Raw genomic sequence first — 22,682 nt, 5'->3', positions numbered from 1 at the left:
GATGGAACCCTAAAGCCAATAGACTAATTGCAACAAAAGCTTTCTTAGATCACAGCTGCAAAGAAACCTATGAAGGATACTGAGGTTTCTGGGAGTTACCTTTAGCAGATTTTCATGTAGATTTTGCTTTTTCGTGAATGTGCAGTAACATTTTCTTATTTTTATCTTAGGCTGGATTGACATGAACTAACCAGAGCATGTTGGGAAGATCTTTTGGAAGTTCTCAAAAGAACCAGTCTTTGTGAAAACTAGACCTATGCAACAATGAGGATCTAAAGATGTACCTAGAAGCTGATAAACAAAACTGGAGAACTGAAGCAGCACAATTTTAGAATACAAATACGGCTATGGACAAGCAATGTGGGGTGAATGGGTATGTATTTTTCTTAATTAAGCTAATTAACTACTTTGCTGTCCTTCTGTTAAAATGGTAGAGTTGGATATTTACTCTAGTTTTTCTCTATCAACCCATGCTAAGGGTTAAATTTGGAGATGTAAATGCTCCAAAGCTGGTCACAAGACATCTACTAATCAGATACTTTCGTATATCCTAAATGAACTGAATTTGGGTCATAATAAATACTGTTTTTAGTTACTTATCCCTGAAAATACAAGGATGCAATTTAGACAGAAAGCCCCTTTTCTCCTCCTCTCACAAATAGAGACACAACCTTAAGTGTTTTGAATATAAAACATTTATTAATATTATAAGGAAAAACAGTTACACATGTAAAATATCAAACAGCTCTGAAATGTATCACCATCTCTTGAAATTAGATGCTACAGATTTGCCACCGGGAATTGGTGGAGAGTTCCATACTGCAGAACTGGTGCGTTTAAAATAGCGTGGTTTGCTCTTATAGAAGATTTCTTCCAGGTTGGGACTTCTCACAACACCAAAAAACCTCTTGACATTCGGTGGATTGAAATATTGGTGAATGATTGCTTGGCTGAGTTGATTTCCTAGAAGACAAGACAGAATTACTAGCATTGGAAATTATTTATCTAAGATGCATGCTATATTATTTCAGAACTCTTAAAAGGGGGTGGCACAGATTTGCAAGGAAGAATGAACTCTCTTTTCCCCAGCTAGTTTAGAAAACAAGTTTGTCCTTTTGCCCTCAAGTCAGTTTGACACAGAAGGCTGCAATGACAACCAAGACTGAAGTCACAAAGAATGTGCAGGTTTGACTGAAAATCACAGTTGCCATAACACTGGGACACTACTTCCATCCTAAATATTAGAGTAGTGGTTCTCAACCTTCCTAATGCCGCAACCCCTTGATACAGTTCCTCATGTTGTGGTGACCCCCAACCATAATATTATTTTCATAACTTTAATTTTGCTAGCTATGAATCGTAAAGTAAATATCTGATATGCAGGATGTATCTTCATTCACTGGACCAAATACCCAATATGCCCAAATTTGAATACTGATGGGGTTGCGGAAGGACTGATTTGTCATTTGGGAGTTATAGTTGCTGGGATTTATAGTTCACCTACAATCAAAGAGCATTCTGAACTCCACCAACAAAGGAATTGAACCAAACTTGGCACACAGAACTCCCATGACCAACAGAAATACTGGAAGGATTTGGTGGGCATTGACCTTGAGTTTTGGAGTTATAGTTCACATAAATCCAGAGAGCACTATGGACTCAAACAATGATAGATCTGGACCAAACTTGGCATGAATACTCAATATGCCCAAATGTGAACACTGGTGGAGTTTGGGGAAAATATACATTGACATTTGGGAGTTATAGTTGCTGGGATTTATAGTTCACCTACAATCAAAGAGCCCATTTCTGATGGTCTTTGGTGGCCCCTCCGAAACCCCCCCCCCCCCTCGCGACCCACAGGTTGAAAAACACTGTGTTAGAGAATCATTGCTAGAAGCAAAGGAAAATGCCTGTGCAGATTGAATTGATTTGGTCTGTAGGAGAAACAGACTTAATGGATTGCACCCTTTTCATGTGTCCTGGAGTCATGTGTAGGAGTTGAAAATACTATGTAACAATTCTTACAACGCATTTCAGAATTTGACATTAAGAAATGAACACATGCATGTAAAATCCCCAAAGCCATAATGCATTCTAGCCCTTTCTCAATTGTTTTGAAAATTTTGAAAAAGAAAAAAAGCACACCACTAATAGATTACAAGAGCAAATTTCAAGCATAACATGTATAAGAATCCATGAGAAATGCATGTTTATATATTCTTATTAGCTAAGGTTGTAGTCTTTAGAATACCCTAAACAGAGCTAGAGGTCATGGTTATGAAGTTTCTGGGAGTTATCTAAAAAACTATCTTATCTAAATTCTCATATTACATTCAGTAAATTCAGATTTTCTTCCAAGTAAGCATTGTTAAGCCTAGACTGGGAAACTCATACATTTAAACATTAAAAATGCTCTGGATCACACTGAATACTCATTGAGCCCACACATGGTTCCAGAAAGCTGTCAAGACAAATGCCTCCATATCTGTCACTCAGTGATATAATATACTGAGATCCCACTTTGATTTCATGGCAAATGTCAGTTGGTAGACAAACCCTCTATGAATCTATCACCAGATTGTGGCAGCAACAATAAAATAGGGAGTTCTCCACCACCATGTAAATAAGAGTACCAGATGAATTAAAAACATACCGGAGGCCCATGCAGGGATCGGCTTGCGGGGTTGGCTTTCATCATCTGTTGAGTCATCACTATTCAAATCCATCCCATAATCGTTAATGTTAATCTTGGGTTGCTTGTGGCTCTGTGGTGTCATCTCATATGAATTACAAGGTGAGTTCTGGACAGAAAATAACATTTGATTACTAGATTTAAGACCAGATGCACTTAGATAAGTTGTAGCAACATGGTAGACTCTCAAGTATGCTTCTGAAGAGAGGTTCCATCATTTTTCAGATAGTAAGCAATTTATTCTCTCTTCCAGTAAAGTTATTTATTTATTTACCTTATTTATATCCTGCCTTTCTCTACCCCAAGGGGGACTCAAGGCGGCTTACATGTGGCCCCTGTGCAGTGCCTTAAAAACATGTGTTAACTTAAAATAACTTGAATTAAAATTAATACATAGTAAACATGATTAAAATACATTCCAATGTAAATCACACAAGTTAGACTGACACCCCCTCTACTCTCTTTTTAAAGGCAAATAAAAGTATTTTCTATTCCAACAGGTAATTAATGAATGACTATGTAAGGCATCTTACACATTGTGCTGGATATTGCTAATTTTTTGTGCTTGTGTGTGTGTTGAAAGATGTGTCTTTTAATGCTCCGAACATTCAGATCTTCTTTTAGAGACTTTATACACAATCTTTATAGGTAGCCAGCTAGTAGTATTCTTGTTCCATAAGCCAATTACTACATGCAGTTTGTCCCAGTTCAATGACATTAATGGAATTGAATTCATGTTTTAATACTGTTCAAGTAGCACTGAGAGAATGATCATATAGACAAAATGAGCACATGACATTTTCGGTTTAGGAAAGTCTGTGTAGTGTTGCCCCCTACCACATGGATGGGGCACACCCTTTCGGTTCCTAAAGAGTTACTACAGGATATGGTGTGTGAAGAAATTTGCAGAGCAAAATAATTAGGGAACAAATATCAAAAGAAAAAAAGAGAAAGTTTCAATCAGATGAAAGAAAATACAAGGAAATATAAAGGTAAAATGTAGAGGTAAACCCTTTGACATTAAGTCTAGTCGAGCCCAACTCTAGGGGTGGTGCTCATCTCAATTTCTAAGCTGAAGAGTCAACGTTGTCCGTAGAAGCCTCCAAGGTCATGTGGCCGGCGTGACTGCATGGAGCAACTGCATGTGATCTTCTCACATTAGCATGTTTTGAACTGTTAGATTGGCAGAAGCTGGGGCTAACAGCAGGAGCTCACCTAGTCCAGCAGGTTAAAATCACTGACCTTACGCTTAGCGCCACCGCAGCCCTTACTAGGTAATATAGTATGCTTAAAATGCTTTTTGTTGTGTTGGTTTTTTTAGGAGGCAGACTGGATGTTGTTTCCAAAACTGTGTGGGTCTTTTCTGGTATGGAATAATGTTAAATACAATTTGTCAGTCAAATTCAAAAATGTATTGGAGGTTACCTGCTTGTATGCACAGCCCTCTGCCCTTGTACAGTACCTATTTCTTCACTGAACAAGTTCATAGGGTGATCACCTCTTCCAACTTCTGATGTCTGTTTTTCAGAACTCACCTCAATATCCACCGTCACATTCAATTGTCTGTCAGCAGTCTTGGTCTCTGCAGCCTGTTGTTCCTCTTCTTGATTCAACTGTTCCTTTTTGAAAAAGAAAAGGCCACACAATGTTAGTAAAAGGCACTCGCTACAAGCTCACAGGTAGTAAAATAAAGGGCAAGAAGGCCAATTTCCTATTGACTGCAAGGTTATCTTGCTTGAGAATTGTACAAAAATGAAATTATAACTTTTTTCTTTTCTTTTACTTTTTTGGGTCACCTTTGAGGCTGGGCTCTTTAAACCTTTGGGTAGTGATTTTACCAATTTGGGGGGGATGGGCTCTATTCTCATTCATGTTTCAAGGACAGAGAGGCTAACACTCCCCCCGGTAGGCCTACATTTTCCTACCTGTTTTTCACAACTTTAATTTTTTTTCAATATGACAACGAAAGCAAGTAAGACAATCACTCTGAGGCTGACAAGCATCTCACCCTTTTCCTTTTGTTCTCCTCTTCCTCTTTTCTGAGACGCTCCTTCTCTTTCGCTGCTGCTATAACTTCTTTCTGCAAGTGTGCTGCCTTCTCTTTCTCTTGTCGTTCATATTCCCTACAAACAGACAAGCTCCATTACTATCTGAATGGAAAAGGAGGAATGCGGTGGGCGGAGTGACACCACCACGTATAATTACACATCTCTGAGGCTTCATTCTTCAAAGGTTTGGCCACACTCTTTAAAAATGATGCATGCAATGGGGCCCAAGACATCACAAAATAAGTGAAAGCCTTCTTGGCCCTTCTGTCCTTACCGTTGCGCCTGCAGCTTTTCCTGCTCCTTCTTCTTCTGCAGTTCTCTCTCAGCAGCCAAATTTTTCTTCCTCTCTAGTTCTGCCTGGCGCTGCTCTGCAGCCTTTCGTGCTTTCTCCTGCTCCTCCTCCTCTTTCCTCTTCTGCATAAGCTCCCTATGCCTACGTTCCTCCTCCTCCTAAGAAAGAAGAGGTTACACTCCAAGTGGGCGTCATGCAGCCAAGAGCCTAGCCAAGTGGTCCAAGACAACGAATCAGATGAAGGTCTGCGCCAAATTTCCACAAGTCCACATAACATGTTTGTTATGTCAGGTTAACCTTTGAAAAGGTTCACTACTGAACCTGAAATATATTCATATAATTAAACTGAGAAAAACTTTGCGTTTTTCAAACACAAGCCAAATTGCCTGCCTTTTTATGTCAAAGTGCAACTGAACCACAAGACATACATTTCCCCTGAAGAATCTTACAAAAGTGTTGTGAAAAAACAGGCTTAAAACAGCAATAAAGTTTAATCAAAGTTACGTAATATTTAATAGTGTCATATGTTCCATAGTTGATGGTGGTAGACCTGGCACTTGGTGATGGATGGGTTAATGTAAGTATTAGTTGTAAAGGGTTTTGTAATATGTAAATAAGAGTTCATGGGTGAAAGCAATTAAGGGTGGAGGTATGCAAGAGATAGGTTGCAGCTGGGTGTTTGTGGATATAAGGAGTGAGCCTTGGAAGTAAAGTATCTGTTGCATTTTGGTGATGGATGTTGCTGGTTTTCCCCCAGGTCTGTTGGATTTTTCAGTATCCTGACCTGTCTCCTGTACTGGCTTTTGACTATGGTATAGACTCTTGATCCCTGGACTTTGTTTGGCATTTGACCATTGGACTGGACCCTTTTGACTACGAAGTTATTTTTGCTATCAGTTTTTGTTTATTCTGTAGCTACGTGCTATCTTTGTGTTTTATATTTTGGACTATAAAAACAGCCAGCAAGTAAGTGCTGTTTTAATTAAACTGTTTGTTAAAACTGGGAGTTTTGATTCATCTCTACCTAAACAAGGTAGACCCCTGGCAACATGAGAAGATTCATTGAATATTTTTGCAAAACTTTTGTGATTGCAGTGGGCCTCTACGGAAGCATAAGAATCATGCAGCCTTCCAGATGTTCAATAGCATTATTCACTACTGATTAGGACTGATGAGATTTGTAGCCCCACAGCTGGAAGGCTGTATGAGTCTCAACTCTGCTCTACAAGAAAGTTTATTTCCTCCTTGACCCCTTGTCTCTGGAGGACATCCCATGCCCTTCACCTTACCAGCTGCAGAGCTTTCTGCTTGCGGGCTTCTTCCTCCTGTTTGCGCCGGGCTTCAATTTCCTCCAGCTTCTTAGCAGCCACTTTCTTCTTAGCCTTGTCTTCTGCTAATTTTTCCTCTCGCACCTAGAATATTGATGTATTTACACCCCACATCTTTCCTTAAATGAGTTTAATGATTCTCTCCCCTTCCAGATGACTACACTGTAGGCTGGTCAATGGACAGGCAGTGACTTTCCTGTTTCTTGGCATGGGGTGGGACTGGATGGCCCACAAGGTCTCTTCGAACTCTATGATTAGTCTCAGTGGGGCGGAGTTGCATGGCAGAATCTGGGTCTCCACAGAATTGGCACTTAAGACATCATATCAGCTGGACTCTTGGTTAGTCATCTTTTGGCCATTTATGAGGAACATTTCCTTTCCTTATAGACTTTGTTTCATTGCATTGTGTATATGCCTCTTTAATACCAGACTCACAAATCTGAACTCTTTAATAATTTTGAATAGCAAGACTACAATAGGCACTCCACTTTCATGGGATTTGGGAGCACAGGACACCTGCAAAAGTGGGAATAAAGAAATCCACTATTCTATCTGAGAGAATACCCCTCTAGCAACCTCTATGACCTCCAGAGTGACTCTATGGCCAATTTTTGTCAGAGCTCGGCAGTAGAATAGAAGAACTCAAAGAGATTCCCAGAGAGAACACATTTAACAAGTCCACAAATAATCAAATCTGAAAAAATAAGCCTGCAAATATGGAGGACCAACTGTCCTCAGATCTACTGCCTAAACAGATATTACCATCACAGAGGAGTAGTTCAATAAATTGGTAAGAGAATTGTATCCTAACATTTGGAATACAAGTCTTGATAATGTAAAAGCTCCCTTAGGGTTAAGAGTGTGTTAAGAAACGCCACAATGCTTCACCAACGTGTTAGCTATGTTCTATTAGCTACCTTCCCAAAAAACCTTGTGGATACATTCAGACTTACCTTTTCATTTTTCTCCTCATGTTGAGCCAGCTTTTGCTCAAGCCGCTTTTTCTTCTCTTCCTCCTTCTGTTCTGCCCGCTCTCGAGTCTGCTGCGCCTTGCGAAGGCGCTCTTCACGTTTCCTGAGGGCACATTAAACTCCACTTAGAAATGGACCCTAAGACAAACTGGGAAAAGAGCAACTGGAAGCACTCACATACCGCCTCATCTCTTCTTGTTGCTTCCTCTTCTGTTCTTCCAGTTTCTGTTTTCGATATTTTTCAGCTTCTTCCTTTTTCCTAAGATTTTCCAGCCGTTGCCTCTCCTTTTCCTACACAACACAGAACTCATATTAGCACACACCATCATAGGTGTGCTTGGTCCAATGGGTAAAAGCCAACCAACTCAACTGCAGTTCTAGTCAAGGAAAGAAGGGTCCCCCCCCCCCACTTTCCTTTGTGGCAAATGCATTTAACAGTGACATTGGCTATGATAACTAAGGTGAAACAGCAACCAGAAGGAACCCCAGTGTCACTGCAATGTTTTCCAAGAACAAGACTGCCAATGTGACAGGTCAATGTGACCAATCTCAATCCCAGTAACCTTTTCCATGTGCTGGGGTAGGATGCACATTGGATTTTCAAAGTGACAGTCATTTCTGGATATTTTCTCAAAGCATTGCTTTGCCACTTGAAAAAGATTATGTTCTGCCACCTGTCATCACAACACCTCTTTCCTAAATAGGAAATCCTCTGCCAAGATGCCACACATACACTAAGGAGCATAAAAGAAGAGGAAGAGAATGAAGTCTCAGTGTTAGAAAGGGTTGTTCATTGCTTCCCAAGTAGCACGTGCAAATACGAAGTCCTGAGTTCATTTAAAGAGGAGGGATTTTCACAAATTGATTTGAACTGGCCAACAAACTTACTGCAGAAGGACAAAGCCTGAGCCCAAATAGGCATAGATCAAACCAGAGAAGTTTCATTAACTTAAAGAGACCAGTAAATTGGAAAGCAATATCAGGCCTTACAACCTTCTTTCTGGTCTGCTCTTTCAAAGAAATATAAGTATCAATTGATATAAGTATCAATCGGAGCCTCCAGTGGCAGAATGGGTTAAACCCTTGTGCTGGCAGGACTGCTGACCGATAGGTCAGTGATTCAAATCTGGGGAAAGTGGGTTGAGCTCCTTCTGTCAGCTCCAGCTCCCCATGCAGACATGAGAGAAGCCTCCCCACAAGAATGGTAAAGCATCAAACATCTGAGTGTCCCCAGGGCAACCTACTTGCAGACGGCCAATTCTCTCAAACCAGAAGCAACTTGCAATTTCTCAAGTCGCTTCTCACACACACACACACACACACACACACACACACACACACAAAATGTGTCAATCAAATCTAGTAATGTGAGATGGGACATTGATCCATTAGTCCTTTTGAAGTGGGAACATTTTTCTTAAGCTTATTTTTCTGGTCTCAAACCTGTCAACACATAGACTCTAACATCTCTACTGGGGCCTATAAGCAAAACAACTTGACATAAAATGGAATCACCAATATTAGTTCTGTCAGTAACTTGAAAAACTTCCCTGCCAGGGTTTTCTTTCTAACTAAGCAGACACCTGCTGAATACAACTGTTACATTGAGGATGGTGTCTAGCACATTTATTAAGTGGTGAAAAAGTCTCACTGAAGTCTATGGGGCTTACTTCTAAGTAAATATGCAGAATACGCACTGTCCAACATTATTTTCCTCCTCCTTTTTTGACATGTTTAGTTCAGGTAGAAACTGTTAGATGGCTTGATCTGGACTAAAATGAGCTATGAAACAGCTAAATTATGAAAATAAAATGGACAAGATCTAAAAAGGCAACAAAGCTCCTGGAAGCCATGTTTAGTAATATACTAGGTTCTCTTTGGCACTTTGTTGCCTGTCTTGATCCTTCTAATCTAAATTAAATTAAATGATTAGTGTAACTAAACCGAAGTACTGGATGAATGAAATGATAAATATGAATGATCACATTCTGAAACGATATGCCCAAGATTCTTGTATAAAACTGGGAAAACAGTGGAATACTACTAGAAATCGTGCAAGTACAGTCTACATTTTAGTAAGGTTTGTTGCAAAAGTCAGGTGGCTCTTTCAATAAATGCCAGGCAGCCCCTTCAAAGGATGGATGTTGCTATGCATGTTAGGGATGCCATTAGATGACACACTGTTAATTATGTGCAAACACATCTAATCTAAGATCAATCTTGTTACTTACAACAAACCCTCCCTGTATGAAGAGAAAATTGTGATATAGTTAATACCTTTGAAATCTTCTTCCTAGTTCTACTCAGTATCTATTGTTAACAATATGACCGAAATAGACTTGCAACGAGCATCCCACCCTACTGCTACAAAGCTTTGCTGGGTCAACTGTACCTTTATCTACACTTGATAAGACCTGCACTAGCATTCTGTTAACCCAAGGAGCAGCAATGGACTTCACCACTTTCAAGAGACTTATGCTGGGATGCTGAATACATAGTCCGCAAATTAAACACAAAAATGCCCGAATCTTAATGATATGATGAAATAGTTCAAATCAATGTGCACATTTTGATCATTTGGTCTCATAAATAAAATATAATTAAAATGAATCAGTCCCTTTGCCTAATATTCTGTCAGTTGCACACTGCTTCCTCCCGACCTCATGCCTAAACCCAATCAAGTTTTTCTTTAAAAGGGCAAAAGACAGGAATTTAAATAAAATTTTATTATTTAGTCTGCATTTGCCTGCATACATCCCCCAACCTCTTCATTGTTTGATTTTTTAGATGAAACGGAAGAAAAAAATGCCTGTTAAGTCTGAAGACTCTTGCAAGATGGAAAAAAAAACATAATAGTGATAACAGAACATCGAGCTCTTGCCAGTTAAGTTTGGCACATAGGGAAAACCCAGCCATCATGGATTGGTCCTGCAATCCATCCCAAGAATCCCCCTGGCAATTTGTTATTACTTTCCTCCCTGCGCTTCTACACCTGAGCAGATAAATTTTTAGTTCAGGTTCTCCCCCTATACACCTATAAAGATTCTCATGTTACCTGGGGAGTGGTCCTTAAAGGAGTGTTTTGCTTGAGGAATGATTTTACTGTACTGTTTCGGCTCACAGAGCATGGGGTTCCCATAAGCATTTGGTTCTTTTGCACTGTGTGCAAAAATGTCTTGAATGGACGGACGACCTAAAGAGTACAAAATATAATCAGTCCCTGGGAAACCATTATCAGACTTAGCATACTCTCTAGGATACAATGCTTGTCTCACCTTGCTCGCAAGATAAGGAGACGGAACCTTTTTTCTTGGTGGAGACAGATTCTCTTGTTCATCCTCTATATCACCAAGTGCTCTTTTATAGCTTGCTTGTCTCCTGTAAATGTAGTGGTTTGTATAAAAAATAAGATAGGCTCATTATCCAGAACACACCAGTGCAGTATTCTATCACCAGTCTTCTTGAAAGCACTGAGCATCTTCCATCCTTTGGCTTCTTTCTGAGTCCTTTGAGGGTCTTAAAAGAATCGTGAGGCAGGATGTCAGCTCAAAGATATACCTTGATTTCACTAAGGGCCCTTCAACACAGCTGTATAACCCAGAATATCAAGGCAGATAATCCCATAATATCTGCTTTGACCTGGGGGCCCTTTCACACAACTGAATAAAATACCACATTATATTCTTTGAACTGGATGATATGGCAGTGTGGACCCAGATAACCCAGTTCAAAGCATATATTGTGGGGTTTTCTGACGATATCCTGGGTTATATGGCTGTGTGGAAGAGCCCTGGGTTATCTGAGTCCACACTGCCATATCATCCAGTTCAATGTGGATTTTGTACATTTGAATCCATGAACCTAATTTGGCATGATCTCTTATTTGTAACCCAGTCTGAAAATTCTCCCTTCCTCAACTGCAAAGTGGAATACCGTTTTATGTTTTTCCCGTTCTTTTCTTTCCCTGTTCTTCAATTCCTCTTATCTACCAACACTTTGAACTTGTGTATGACTGGGTACTATTTTGTCACTCATGTGAGACATCAAGCAATGAAGCTTTTTTCCTACTCCTAGTAACAGACAAGTAGAAAGGATGTGGCAGTCTTATCCATAGGTACTTAAAAGATGTACAGGCATATATACAAACAATAGTTAAAAACGTAAATATACGAATGTTAAAAAAGAACATACCCAACGTTCTGGGATTGTTTTTGAATTTCTTCACACTTTTTAGGGCTTCCCACTGCATAGAGAAAAGCAACCACAGTTAGTGATCTCTAAACTATTTTATGTGATAAAAGCGTTAAGTGAAAACTATTATCAAGCAGATGAACATTTGTAATTGCCAGGACAGATATGGTTATAATTTACTTTTTTATAGAGGTTTTACAAAAAGGTGATTTACCGTATATACTTGAGTATAAGCCGACCCAAATATAAGCCGATGCACCTAATTTTATCACAAAAAACTGGCAAACTTATTGACTCGAGTATAAGCCGAGGGTGGGAAATGCAGCCGCTACTGGTAAATTTCAAAATAAAAAATAGATACATTATTATTGAAATTACATTAATTGAGACATCAGTAGGTTAAATGGTTTTGAATATTTGCCATAATCCAAAGTAAAACAATAAACAAGCCATGTAAGTGGAAAAGGGGGGTCAACAAAAACAATATGGTATCAACAGTAACTTTATAATAATGGTGACTCAGGCTGGCTTCCAACAATGCCTATATAAACAAAAAAACTATAAAAAAATTAAACAAAAGGCAATACTAAACATGGTAGAATAAGTTCAAATAAACAGTTACATTAAATAATTATCATTAAAAGCAATTCTCGCAGGTTTCTATTGATGCAGCCTAGAACGGCACTGGCCTTTTCAGCTGCAGCATCACACTATTGTCTCATGTTCAGTTTGTGGTTCTAAGACTCCTTTCATAGAATCCTAGAGTTGGAAGAGGCCCCTAAAGAGCCATCTAGTCCAACCCCCTTCATTCTGCCTTCATGCAGGGAAAGCACAATCAAAGCACCCCCAACAGATGGCCATTCAGCCTTAATATTAATATTATTTTTAATAATAATAGTAATAATAGAATTGGAAGGGAGCTCTAAAGGCCATCTAGTCCAACCTTCTTCATTCTGTCTTCATGCAGGGAAAGCACAAGACACCCCTGACAGATGGCCATCCAGCTTTAATAATAATAATAATAATAATAATAATAATAGAGTTGGAAGGGAGCTCTAAAGGCCATCTAAGCCAACCCCCTTCATTCCGTCTTCATGCAAGGAAAGCGCAATCAAAGCACCCCCGACAGATGGCCATTCAGCCTTAATATTAATAATAATAGATTTGGAAGGGGGTTCTAAAGGCGATCTTGTCCAACCTCCTTCATGCAGCAAAAGCACAATCATAGTAGGGCACCTCCTGGTCTCAGAAAGCAGGCAGGCAGGCAGCGAGGCCAAGTGGAAGCTGAATGGAGCTGGCTGCGGAGGCCTGTGCAGTCCTTTGCAACCAGCACAGGCTTCTGCAGGCCTCCACAGCCACAGAAGTCAGGTAGGCAGGCTGCTGCAAGCGGAGGTCCTTCTCCGCTGCATCCTCCTCTCACTGCGCACGCCGGCGCACACCTTTGCAGGAGCAAGCGGAGGACGCAGCAGAGAAGGACTTCCGCTTGCAGCAGCCTGCCTGCCTTCTGTGTCTGCGAAGACCTGTGGAAGCCTGCGCTGGCTGCAAAGGCCTGCGCTGGCTTCTGCTGCCCTTCGCAGCCAGCTCCACACAACCTTGCTTTTGGTGAGACCACCTCCAGCTGCGTGAAGTGGATGGCGAGCGCACCTGCTGCTGCCCCTTCCAACGAGGCTGCCTCCTTCCTTACAAACGGAGGCCCGAGGTAGCCTCGCCGGAAGCGGCGGCAGGTGCACTCGCCAGCCACTTCTCTGGCCCGAGGCTGAAAAAGGAGATGCAAGGCTCACCTGCGGCCTCCACTGCCTCTGCCACTGCCATTCGTCCACCTCCTCCGGCCCACTCCATGGAAGTGAAGGCCAGCCGGCTTCGGAGCCCCCAGGCTCCACTGCTCAGCTTGACTCAAATATAAGCCAAGGGGGATTTTTTAAGCCCAAAAATAGGGCTGAAAAACTCAGCTTATATTAGAGTATATACGGTAATCCTTTTACCTAAGTGCTTATGTCATGATCTCTAGCTCATGCCATACAACTGTCAGCCAGCCACTATGACACAGAGCACATGGCCATGATCCAAAAGGGAGGACAGGACAGATGAACCAGCCAGAAAACTCAATTGCCCAAAGGTGGGGGAGAACTGGGCTCTGGAATATGGAAAGGGACAACCTCCAGACGCCAGGATTCTTGAGTGATTTATGATGTTGTAGTTAGGCCTATATAGGAGGCCAGTAGTGCAAAACTCTTGTAGTTAGGCCTATTGCAGATAGGCCTAACTACAATATCATAAATCGCTCAAGAATCCTGGTGCCTGGAGGTTACTAATACTCTGTTACTCAGTGAACCCCATTATTCCTAATCTACTGACCCTTGTGTTCTCCTTTTTGCTGATCTTCTTGAGCCTGGAGATTTGCAGTCATGCTTGCCTTCTGTGAATGTAGTGACGTTCTCAAGGTTTCAATAGCCTGCTGTAAGGCAAACACATTCTCACATATAAAAAGAAACACGGGTAAAAACATTGTTATGACAGATCAAATCCTTGCAATAAAAACAATTTTACATTTAAATAAAAAGTTCATGGAACCCTAAAAAAGAAGAAATATTGTATACTATTTCAGGGGAGTTTTCTAGTTAGAGAACTTCTGATAGATGTAATACAATCTCAAATGCTGCATGACGCCCAGACAGCAGTTATAGTGAACCAAGAGGACAAATGGCTTGTCAGGCTTAATTTAACCTGTGGGTTTCAGGTGCACCACCACTGCAATTCTCCCCCCGAAGGGGGACTCAGGACGGCCTAACAAAAGCATCATACGATGCTAGCATCATAAAAACAACCACATAAAAACATAATACTTATTATTACTATATATAATAATATATATTATATATAGTAATCATATATATAGTAATAATACATAAAAATAAAAATACATAATATGTAATAATACATAAAAACAAAATATTTATGTAGAATATTTGCTTGCCAACTTTAAAGAAGCAGCCTTTGACAGAAGAAACGTATATGTATCAACTCGTAAATTAATCCTGTTCCAATAACGATAATAGACCTCACTACCTCTGAGGATGCTTGCCATAGATGCAAGCGAAACGTCAGGAGAAAAATTGCCTCCAGAACATGGCCATATAGCCCGGAAAAACCTACAACAACCCAATAGGATATATACTTGGAAAAGACCACTCCAACCTTTGCCATCTGTTATTCTACGATTCCATGCAGGAAGACACAATGAAAGCACTCCCAAAAATGGCCACCTAGCCTGTTCAAAAATCTCCAGAGAAGGAGACTCCACAACACTCCCAGGTAGAATATTCCACTGCCAACTAGGTCATACTGTCAGGAAATTTTTCATGTTTATGCAGAATATTTTTCCTGAAATTTGAATGCATTGCTCCATATCCTAGTCTCCAAAAACTGCAGAAAACAAACTAGCCCAGTCTTCAATGTGACAACCTTTCAAATACTGAAAGATAGCTAACATGTCCCCTCAGCCTTCTCTTCTCCAAGCTAAACATACCCAGCTCCCTAAACCACTCCACCATATTTTAAGAGAGCCATTGCTACTGTTGAACAACTCCAGCATATTCTAATGTTTAGGCAGCCCGTTTTCCTCAATTTGAAATGTTGCTCTATGTCCAAGATGCATCTACACTGTAGAATGATGGCAGTTTGAAATGTTAACTGCCATGGTTCAATGCTACTGAATCTTGGAATTTATAGTTTGGTGAGACAGCAGCACTCTTTGGCAGAGAAGGGTAAAAACCTTGCAGTACAACTCCTATGATTCCATAGCATAGCCCAGGACAGATACCTGTGGGATGACACTAGGCACTTCTTTTCAGAGTGACGAGGAACCATTGGGAAGTATTGTCTAGCCCACATTTTACTGTTTCTTCACGAGAATATCAAAGGGACACTTGTCAAAGCCCTTACTGAAATCAAGTTATGTTATATCCACAGCAATCCCTTCATCTACCAAGCTTGTAATTAAAAAGTCGATAAGATTACTCTAATTCCTCTAGGTAAGGAGGTACAATATAGAAATATACCTTTAGGCTTTACTTTTCCTCTTTTCAGAACTTACCTCTTGAGAATCAGAAGAAGGATCTAGCTCTGGCCTAGGGAGAAAAAACATAAGCATACATACATAAATAAAACAGTACAATTTTCTTTTTATCATTCTGTCTCTAAAGACATTAAAGCGATGAAATGAAGTGGCCAGCATTGTCAGCTAAACTCTTACCCACATTCTGTATTAAGACTACACAAAGCCCTATAAAAGCGCAACAAATGTCCTGTTTTCATGTGGGAATTTGGAACTCTCAAGAAGTCAAAGGATTACATTCAGCACTGCACAAGCAGATGTTGTTAGTTCATCCAACGGGACTTCTCTTTGCTCCCCTCCCTCTTATAGCCCTTTTATTCTGCTTTCACGGCTTGTGGAGCTGGCTTGGAAAGGCTGCAAAGAGGGTAGAGCAATGCTGCCAGCAGTTTTAGTGTAGACAGCCCACTCTGGATGCAATTTGAAAATTTTATTCAACTTACACAGATTCAGTTGCTGTTTCTTCATCTTCTGAATGCACAGCTGCTGGAGCTATAAGTCAAGGAACATAAATACGTTTATATTTCCAACATAGCCTATGCAATAAAAATACAAGTAACCCATATGTAGAGTTTGTTTTTCAACAGTACCAAATCCAAATAAATTGGAAAATGAGTTACAGGTGGTAGCACATTGTTGACTAGGAGCAGGATATTATGAACAGATCAAAACTGTCAACATATATCACATTAGCTCGGTACAGGGCTTAGAAAATTGCAATTTACAAAAAAAGACTGCATATCCTCAGTATGTGTTTTCAATTCCTGTAAAATTTGTTCAGATGGATTTGGTACTTTTCAGAAACAACTCCACACATAGAGCCTTATTTTTCCTCGTCCATGTGGCCACCCAGACAAATGAGGGAGGAAGTGGGTGAATGGATGATAAGGGGGGGAAAAAACTTTAAGAGGCTACTTTAGAGAGGCAGAGGCAAAAAGGGTTTCCTTGTTTGAAAGAATAGAGAGGAAATAGAACAAAGGGAAATCAAACAACAAAGGAAAAAACCAGAGCAGAGGCTAGTCACAGCATGCCAAGAGAGAAGGCAGGAACAAAACTGAACTGGCAAATAGGGTTGCTCTACCTAGATAATCTGGCTTACCTATTCTATGACCAATTAAAGGTTCCCTTGTTCCACAAGCTTCTTAACAAGTATGGGTTACATGCCCCATCCCCATTTGACACTGCTCAGTTCTTCAGTGTTTATCATTCTTTCTGGCTTTGCTTTGTAAAAAAGTACCCACATACAGTTTTTTGTTTGTTTTCTATTATCTATTCTATTATCGAAAGCACTTCAAAAACCTTGAACTGAGTCAGAAATTATTTTAATACAGGGGTCCCTTCCTCAAAAAAATCCATGGTTATCTAAAACATCAGCCATAACAATTTCAATTTCCCAGCATTTTGATTCAACACATCAATGGACAGGCAGATAAAATTTGGGGGGTGGGGAGAGAAAAAGAAAAGTAATACTATCTCATGCTGTACATACTTACAGCTTGAGTGCCCACAAGCACTGGATGATTGTTGGCAAGCTTTATGCTTCAACATAGTCTTGGTAAGAGATTTCGATTGCCGGGCTGCTCTTTTCCTTTTAGCGCTTAGTGAGCATCGTGCAACCAGAGAGATGTTGCCGTTCTGGGATGGCCTGCCTATTAGGCTTCGCCGTACTGACTGACGTTTTCCTTTTGATTTTCGAGGCGTCCATGGATCCTCACTGAAGTTCTGCTTGACTTCCGTATCAGAAGGCTGCAAATTTTCTTGTTGCTGAGCACATGCGATCTTCTCATTTGTCACGGGTTCTTTACTTTTAGTGGTTTTGGCAACCGATCCATTAGCAATTTTCAGTTTGGAAGCTCTTCGCCCCTCTTTTTTTATTTGTGCTTCAGGAGTATCTGGGATCACAATCAAAGACACCCTGGACAGAGGTTTTTCTCTGTTTGTAGAGGACTCTTGAGATAACAATGGGGATTGGATGCTCAGTGAAACCTTTTTTTCTGGGGGTGGAGATTTTCTGAAGTGAAGTTCAGCACTGTGCCTCTCATTAGCACTGATTTCTACCAGTGGTATCCTCCCTTTCGCCAAAGGAACAGTAGCGTTCTTAAGAGAATCTTCCGAGGGCCTGGCTGACCTGGCAGCCCGAGACCTAGTCACACGACAACAAGGTGAGATATTCCCTGTATCACCTTTGGAAATGTCCAGGTCTGTTTTGTGTTGCAGACCTCGTTTAGAAGATGCCTGGCTACCATTTCTTTTTGATAACCTAATAAAAGGAAGACACTGTCAGAAAAATAATAGGATACAAGTTCACTGCAGAGTAAAGCTAGTAGATATTATGAGGGAAGTAGTACCAACTTCTATTTATCTAGATTTATTTTTTTCCCCATTAATTGAACTGATACAGGATTCAATATGAAACTTAACAGAATCCTGCTGTTGTCAGTCCCAACATGATCATGAACCCACAGCCGCATACATTACACATCACCCATACCTCTCACTATGATCAAAATGGGAAGTTTTGTATAGACTTGAATGAGACTTTCCATTACTGGCATCTTCTGCACATGATATCTGATGCATGAAGAACTGAACTGATAGTATCAGAAAGCTCTATACATGTAAAACAAGATATTTAAAAGAGAGGCAGTTGCACCATCATCTTATGTCACTGTTTCTTCTTTATTATTTCTTTTCTTTTCAAGAAAAATAACAGATATATTGAAGAATTTTCAATTCACTGCAGATAGTAGGTAAGTTTCAGAACCCTTCTAAGATCAAAGAAATTTCAGACAGATTAGAACTTGGTATTTTCAGTGCGACACGGAATTGTAATGGGGCATTAAGATTTGATGCCCAAGTCAATATGTACAAAGTTGTTTTCAGAAGCACTGATTTGTGTGGGTACCTGATATGGCCCCATCACATTTTTCCCCCAAAGGGAGTTTGCCATCACTTTCCTGAGATTGAAAGTGTGTAATTTGCTCAAGAGCACCTAGTGGGTTTCCACAGACAAGTGAAGTTTCCAACTCTGGTTGCCCAAGAATCCTTTTTAAACACTCAAATCATTACACGACGCCGGCTTTCTTCCTATCTCAATATTTACTCCAGATGTCAACTGTAAATCATCCCATCACCCATCGTCAACCTGACCTCCATATAATATTCCATCCTACCTCTTTCTGGCAAACTGTTCATGCTTAGCAGATGAAGCACGGCTTTTTTTCTGGCGATTTCTCTGCGATGGCGTTTTGGGCATCAGCAGCTGTTCTTCATTGAAGTTGTTGCTTAGATACCAAAGAGCAAAACAGTTGAAATGCCAGCCTGTTAGTGTCTTACCCAGATAATTACTGACCAAATCATCTATTGTGTGTTACAGAAAGGTAAACTATTTATTTCAAATTAATCCATGCAGGAAATGTTGCAAGACTGAAACAGCTAGAAGCATGTGTTTCCAGGGTGGAATGCAGGGGTTAAACCAATCATAGTGGATCGCTCCTCCATGCCATCCTTTGAATAGTCACTGTGTAGATGAACCCAAAATATTTTTACGAATACTTATCTGTTTCCTGGCCTGGGCAACGTACCCAAACACAAATATAATTTGAGAAACTTTCCGCACATAGTCTAAGGCACTACTTTTTTAACTGTGGCTCCTGACCCCAAATGGGGTCCCTTAATGTTGGGGTTCTGAACACCACATAGTAGCTATTTTTGACATTTGCACAAATCTATTGTGCAGTGTTTACAATGGACTATGCAGAAGATGCTTCAACTGTACTTCATAAAAAGGAAAATCAGCCTGTTTAGCAAAACTTACAAATGCTCATTTCTTGTCAGCAAATGTTTGATTTTCATACTTATTTTATATACTAATATAACCAGGGTTATGTAAAAATTTCTTGGGCCAAAGGAAGTGTGAATGGAAAAGTTTAAGAAGCCCTGAACTAAGAGATAGAGATTTGGTAGAATTATACTTTGCATTTCTTCAGCCATCAGATATGGCATTGATATCTCATAAAAATCAAGCATATCAGAAAAATACATAAGATCAAGATAACCATCAAAAATGAGTGTCTTGATAAGGTCTCAGACTCCAAATAAGCAATGTGTATAGAAAACAGCGCTCCATGCAGTCATGCTGGCCACATGACCTTGGAGGAGTCTACGGACAACGCTGGCTCTTCGGCTTAGAAATGGAGATGAGCACCACACCCCAGAGTCAGACATGACTGGACTTAATGTCAGGGGACTACCTTTACCTTTATAGAAAACACCAGCCAAATTGTATAATTCCATGAAATGTAATTATGAATGGCAAAATGCACATGGGCTGCATAGCTAAATGTTTTAGGATTATGCTTCTAGATTGATTAAAAACAATCCAATTACAAACCAGCCTGTTTTCTTATGACCGCCAATACCAGTCAGGATCTCAGTTACATTTACAATTTAGAAAGGATTTATAGTTTCTCTGATTTAAAGTTAATCCACCCAGGATGACAACCTCTCGGTTTTGGAACAGTTACAGTTTCAACAGATACAAAGAACCAAATATTTGCTTTTGGCACCTGTCCCAGAATATTGTGAGATTTTTACCTGCTGAACATCTTTTGTGCCTCTTCAATAATCTCATCCATCCACAAAAAGTCTGTGTTGTCAGCATTATCAAGAAATTGCCTACATTGATTCTGTATTTCCTCTTCCAGCCTCACTGGGCATATCATCTTCAGCATTGCTTGGTCTGCAAAATAAACAAAGAGGTTCTTCTTGATCAAGGAACAGATATACTTGATAATTTGTTCATCACACTAGAGGAAAAAAAGATAGAAATGCCTTGATTCTCTCAGACTCTGTTTCAGCAAAACAATCTTAAACAGGTTAGCTTGTGTTCAAACTAAATACTCAGAACCAGGCAAGTGCCAGCAGCCTAACTTTAAATAAAAGTCAAATTACCAATTTTGAAAGTAGTGGGTGTCTGAAAGATACATGGCAGAGCTTTACAAACATTTTGTGTTGGTGACACTTTCTTAGTCATGTATCATTTTGCAACATGGTAATTCAGTTTCATAAGCATACTAGAGGTGTTAACCAATCCCTTATAAGAGACATGGAAACATACATAAGTTGTAATAGTGATGCAACATATCACATGAAACTTTCATTTATATATTTTAAAATATATGGTTTGTAAGTTAATTAACATATATTTCCAATATTTTTGTTATTTCCTGTTACATTTGTTTTTTTTTTAATATAATCTTTATTGCAATTTTCTAAAATAAATACAACCAGTAGGGTTTGAGAGGAAGTGGGAAAAGGTCCGGGGGGGGGGGGGGGGGGGGGGGGTAGGGAAGTATAGGGTGGATTGAAAAAAAAGAAAAAAAGAAAAAGAAAAAGGGGGGGGGGTAGAAAATTGAGAGGTTAGGTAATTATAGGGGGGGGGGGGTAGTGTGGGAAAGGTAAGAGTGCCAGTTAAAAGAAAAAGAGAGATCAAGAAAGTTCGTTCTTCAAATCCACTGACTTCCAGGATTCTTTGGGGGAGGTTTTATCCTTTTCTTTCGTTTCTTCCTCCTTTTTCTCTCTGTTTACCATAGATTATTTCGACTAGTATGAGGTTTATGTCCATCTCTCTTTCCCGTGTCGTCTCTTCTAACTAGCTTATTCTTGAACTTACTTTTCTAGCTTTAAGTATTCTTTAAATTTTGTCCAATCAGTTTCCATTATCCCTTTGCTTCTTTGGATAATAAAGCTCAGTCTGTCCATGTTTCTCACCTCTAGTATTTTCCTTATCCACTCCCCTAACTGTGGAACTTTTTTCTTCCTCCAATATTTGGCAAGACATATCCTTGCCGCTGTTGTTGCCAAAAATAGTAGTTTGTCTGTGTTCTTGTCTTTTTTAACATTTGTCGTGATGCCCAGTAGGAATATTTCCGGTTTTAGAGGAATTTTGATTTTCAAAATTTTCTGTAATGTTACTTGTATCTCCTTCCAGTAGCTTCTTGTGTTTTTACACCGCCACCACATGTGGAACATCGTTCCTTCTATTGATCCACACTTCCAACATTTTGAGTTTGCCTTTTTATAGTATTTGTTTATTTTAGCCGGGGTCATGTACCATCTGAAGAAGACCTTAAGCCAATTTTCTCTCAGGTCGTATGCTTTTAAATATTTCAATTTTTTCTTCCATATCTCTTCCCACTCTTCTGTTCTTATTTTTCTTCCCACATTTCTAGCCCATTTCACCATACATTCTTTTATCTCTTCTTCTTCAGTATTCCACCTGAGTAGTTCTTTGTATATCTTAGATATCTTTTTCTTCTCCAGTTCCCATATCCTGTCCCATTTATTTCCTTTTTTTTCGAATCCTGTCTTTTCATCCTTGCCAAAGAATTCTTGTACCTGCCTGTATTGGAGCCAAGTCATGTTTGGGTAAATTAGTTTCATTTCAGCTAGTGGTCTTAGGGATACTTCATTTTTTTCTTCCTTTATTAATTCTTTATAATTTGGCCATTTTATCCAACCCAATTCCTTTCTCTGACACGATTCTAGTGGGGAGATCCATGTTGGTATTTTGCTGTACATCCTTTTTTTATATTTATTCCAGGTTTTAATAATTGCCGCCCTTATGTAGTGATTACCAATTTTTTTTTCGATTTTTAGTTTCTCATAGCCAATATAAGCATGCCACCCCCTACGGAGATCAAAGCTTTCCAAGTTTAAGATTTTATCTTTTTTTCAATCTAATCCAATCCGCCGCCCATGCTAGTGCGCAGGCTTCTGCATAGAGGCCCAAATCTGGGAGGGCCAGTCCTCCTCTTTCCCTCTCATCGGTTAGATTTTTGTTGTTTATTCTCGGTTTTTTGTTGAGCCAAATGAATTTCCTAATATCCTTGTTCCATTCTTTTATATTTTTTTGGGTTCTGATTATAGGTAAATTTTGAAAAAGAAATAACATTCTTGGAAGCACATTCATCTTGATACAGGATATCCTCCCCAGGAGTGAAATTTTCAGATATCTCCAATTCTCTAGATCTTTCTTTATCTCT

At 39.7% G+C, this 22,682-nt stretch overlaps 1 protein-coding gene across 1 annotated transcript in view; it reads right to left on the bottom strand.

Moving 5' to 3' along the window:
• Positions 1 to 677: 677 nt before the first annotated feature.
• INCENP (inner centromere protein) overlaps positions 678 to 22,682 on the bottom strand; it is a 34,312-nt gene continuing 12,307 nt past the window's right edge. The window contains exons 2-18 of the mRNA XM_060770474.2: positions 20,233 to 20,377; positions 18,810 to 18,920; positions 17,130 to 17,896; positions 16,080 to 16,128; positions 15,619 to 15,652; positions 13,881 to 13,980; positions 11,526 to 11,577; positions 10,610 to 10,712; positions 10,390 to 10,527; positions 7,516 to 7,625; positions 7,317 to 7,437; positions 6,325 to 6,447; positions 5,018 to 5,193; positions 4,704 to 4,818; positions 4,231 to 4,314; positions 2,657 to 2,804; positions 678 to 963 (exon numbers count right to left, since the gene is read on the bottom strand). Coding sequence (XP_060626457.2) covers positions 758 to 963; positions 2,657 to 2,804; positions 4,231 to 4,314; positions 4,704 to 4,818; positions 5,018 to 5,193; positions 6,325 to 6,447; positions 7,317 to 7,437; positions 7,516 to 7,625; positions 10,390 to 10,527; positions 10,610 to 10,712; positions 11,526 to 11,577; positions 13,881 to 13,980; positions 15,619 to 15,652; positions 16,080 to 16,128; positions 17,130 to 17,896; positions 18,810 to 18,920; positions 20,233 to 20,377 — 2,582 coding nt within the window. The 3' untranslated portion in view covers positions 678 to 757. The remainder of the gene's footprint in view (positions 964 to 2,656; positions 2,805 to 4,230; positions 4,315 to 4,703; positions 4,819 to 5,017; positions 5,194 to 6,324; positions 6,448 to 7,316; positions 7,438 to 7,515; positions 7,626 to 10,389; positions 10,528 to 10,609; positions 10,713 to 11,525; positions 11,578 to 13,880; positions 13,981 to 15,618; positions 15,653 to 16,079; positions 16,129 to 17,129; positions 17,897 to 18,809; positions 18,921 to 20,232; positions 20,378 to 22,682) is intronic.

This window comes from Anolis sagrei, chromosome 1, assembly GCF_037176765.1.
Source record: "Anolis sagrei isolate rAnoSag1 chromosome 1, rAnoSag1.mat, whole genome shotgun sequence".
Taxonomy (NCBI): domain Eukaryota; kingdom Metazoa; phylum Chordata; class Lepidosauria; order Squamata; family Dactyloidae; genus Anolis; species Anolis sagrei.
Note: the sequence above shows the minus strand (reverse complement) of the source record. Positions and strands in the feature narration are given on the sequence as shown.